Source organism: Megascapheus bottae, chromosome X (assembly GCF_031878675.1).
Source record: "Megascapheus bottae isolate mThoBot1 chromosome X, mThoBot2.hap1, whole genome shotgun sequence".
Classification (NCBI taxonomy): Eukaryota; Metazoa; Chordata; class Mammalia; order Rodentia; family Geomyidae; genus Megascapheus; species Megascapheus bottae.
In genome coordinates, this window is record NC_143547.1 from 68,137,013 (window position 1) to 68,139,515 (window position 2,503).

The 2,503-nt window shown below is 43.9% G+C and overlaps 1 protein-coding gene across 2 annotated transcripts; it reads left to right on the forward strand.

Annotated features, from left to right (window-relative positions):
- Tceal7 (transcription elongation factor A like 7) lies at nt 1–2,011 on the forward strand. Of its 2 annotated transcripts, none has more exons than XM_090326044.1 (3): nt 1–82; nt 741–812; nt 1,145–2,011. In XM_090326044.1, exon 3 carries the CDS (start codon nt 1,160–1,162, stop codon nt 1,460–1,462), a length of 303 nt encoding a protein of 100 aa, XP_090182170.1. In that variant the 5' UTR covers nt 1–82; nt 741–812; nt 1,145–1,159; the 3' UTR covers nt 1,463–2,011. The 2 variants fall into 2 exon arrangements, with proteins under 2 accessions (XP_090182170.1, XP_090182169.1); XM_090326043.1 differs by having other exon boundaries at nt 1,148–2,011.
- Nucleotides 2,012–2,503: the final 492 nt, after the last annotated feature.

Below are 2,503 nucleotides of genomic sequence, written 5' to 3' on the forward strand. Positions count from 1 at the left end.
TCCTGGGCTGCTTCTCCTCTGGGTACCAGCCCTTTGCTGCCTGCCCTGCAGAGTTGTGTGCTGTGGTCAAGGAGAGGAAGAGGTAAATTCCTCACAGGCCAGCAGGCTTGTGAGAAGGAACTGCTTGGACTGTTGGGTGGTAGTGGGTGAATGTAGTGACGGGAAAGATCCAGGCTTGCTTTCCCCAAACACCTGCAAGTTGGTGGGAGACAACTGTATATATTGAAGGAGGAGTAGGGGAACCAAATGAAAGTCTTTAGAGACAAGCAGATATTTAATGATAGGAATCAGATTCTCTTATCTTGGAAAGCTGTCTTTTATACTTCTCTCTCTTTCACCACTTTTTCCTTGGAGAAAATGGTAGGCCTGGAGTATGGATTGGTGGTTTAACAAAGGACTAAAATTCTTGGATGGGGATCAAAAAAAGTAAATATAATTTGAAAATAGTTTGCCTTACTCAGTGGAGGCTGGCTGCCAGTGGTGGGGTGCGGCAGTGCCAGAGTGGGGAGATTGAAGGTAGTTAGTGGTTCTTACCAGGATCACGCTTGAGTGGGAGATGGCAGGGTGGACACAGAAATATTAGAGGAAGGAATAGGAACCAAAAGGGAACCTGGTAGTGGGTGATTTGGAACTGCCAGCGTAATGAGAAAAGCAGATTCCACATGTGTGTGTCTGGTCTCTGAGGTAGGTTCATCCACTGAGAATTCCATCTTCCCCACCCCCTTTCCTTTTGTTTGCAGGTCCAAGAGGCTGTGTTTGCAGACACCTCGAGGCAAAGAAAAAGTGCAGAAAGCAATCTCGCCTCTGCACAGGTGAGTGTGAGGAAGGCACTTGAATCAAAATTTCTGAGAGCCAGAGTTGTGAGAGGCAAAAGCTGGGGACATTTAGGGCCTCACAGTTCCCCTCTAACTCTGCTTGCTTTCTCCAGCCTGGTGGACAAGCTGTTAGCCTTGACTGCTAGGGAAATGGAATGTTGGGGGTGGGGAGGCGGCGAGGCAAGTGGGAAAGGAGCCCAGAGACATTTCCAACTCTGGGATGGACGTGTGGGGCGGGTGTGAGTGATTGGCTGAGTATTCTCTCTCAATGAGAGACTGAAAACCTTGATTCCAAAGTACCGATCTCTACATTTTCTCCCTAAATGAAGCAGGAGACTGACATCATGCAAAAACCCTGCAAAGAAAATGACGAAAAGCCCAAGTGCCCGGGGCCAAAAAAAGAAGATGATCGTTCTTATGGAGAATTTGAACGCCAGCAAACGGAAGGGAATTTCCGGCAGAGGCTGCTTCAGTCTCTCGAAGAATTTAAAGAGGACATAGATTATAGGCATTTTAAGGGGGAGGAAATGGCAGGAGAGGGAGATGAGATGGAAAGGTGCTTAGAAGAGATAAGAGGCCTGAGAAAAAAATTTAGGGCTCTGCATTCTAACCACAGGCATTCTCGGGATCGTCCTTTTCCCATTTAAGGCATCTCTCACGATTTAAATCATGAATTTTCTGTTATTAATATTGCCCTGCTTTCTTTTTATCGTCATTTTTTGCTAAATATTTGCTACCATTACGCTTCAGTTCTTGAGTGGTTACATCTGCTTATGAATTTTATTGCTAACATCTCATCTTTTAATTCAGTCTCTCATTTATGTGACAACATGCTCATCTCATCATGTATTGTAAAGAAAAAGAACACGTTACCAATGTATATATATCTTATATGTACATTTATATATGACATTATGTAACACATGTCTGAACTGCTGTCCATCAAAGGTTAACAAGGAATCTCTATGTGATCTATATTTTCTTTCTGTATTACCTATGTGCATCTTCTCATTTCCAAAAATGAATATTTGTGTGTGTATACTACTTGCACTGCACACAGCAAAAGAAAACTCGGCACAATGAAAAGGCTTTGACAGTCACTTTTGGAAGGCAGTAGCATTTAATAACAGAAGTATAAAACATGTAAACTCTAAATCACCTCTGGATTTCTTAGCCAGAGAAATAAACTGACAACTATTACAAGAAACATTACGTCTAAGGCTTGATCTTTTCATGGGGAAAGTGTTTGCCTCACAGGCTGCTATGGGAAGGAACTGTCAGGCAGAGCTGCCTCTGAACTGTATTTGATGGGATCGTGCCTTCAAGTGGGCAATAGAGATGTCCAGCCTGATGTAAAACTATCAGTTATTTGAGGGAGGACATGGTGTGATTTCAACTGCTCAGGAAGACAACCCTAGGCAGAAGTGGCAGCTTTCATTCCAATCTTCTGCCTTTGAGCTTTACTCATTTCCTTGGGTCGTTTGCTCTGGGATGTCCATACCTCCATTTTCTATTAGTGCATTTGGGTCCTTGAGTGTCAAGAATCTCACTGAATTTCGTGGAGTTCCCAGTGGGTTCAGCTGACACTCTCTTTTCAAACTTCTCACTGCTGTATAATGACACAACCAGGTAGGACTGTTCTGTGGTTGCTGGGGCCACCAGGTTTGCACAGTCCTTAGCAAAACAGT

What these genes read in the sequence shown, in the direction of transcription:
- Tceal7 (XM_090326044.1), top strand. Translation starts at nt 1,160, where the DNA reads ATGCAAAAACCCTGCAAAGAAAATGACGAAAAGCCCAAGTGCCCGGGG.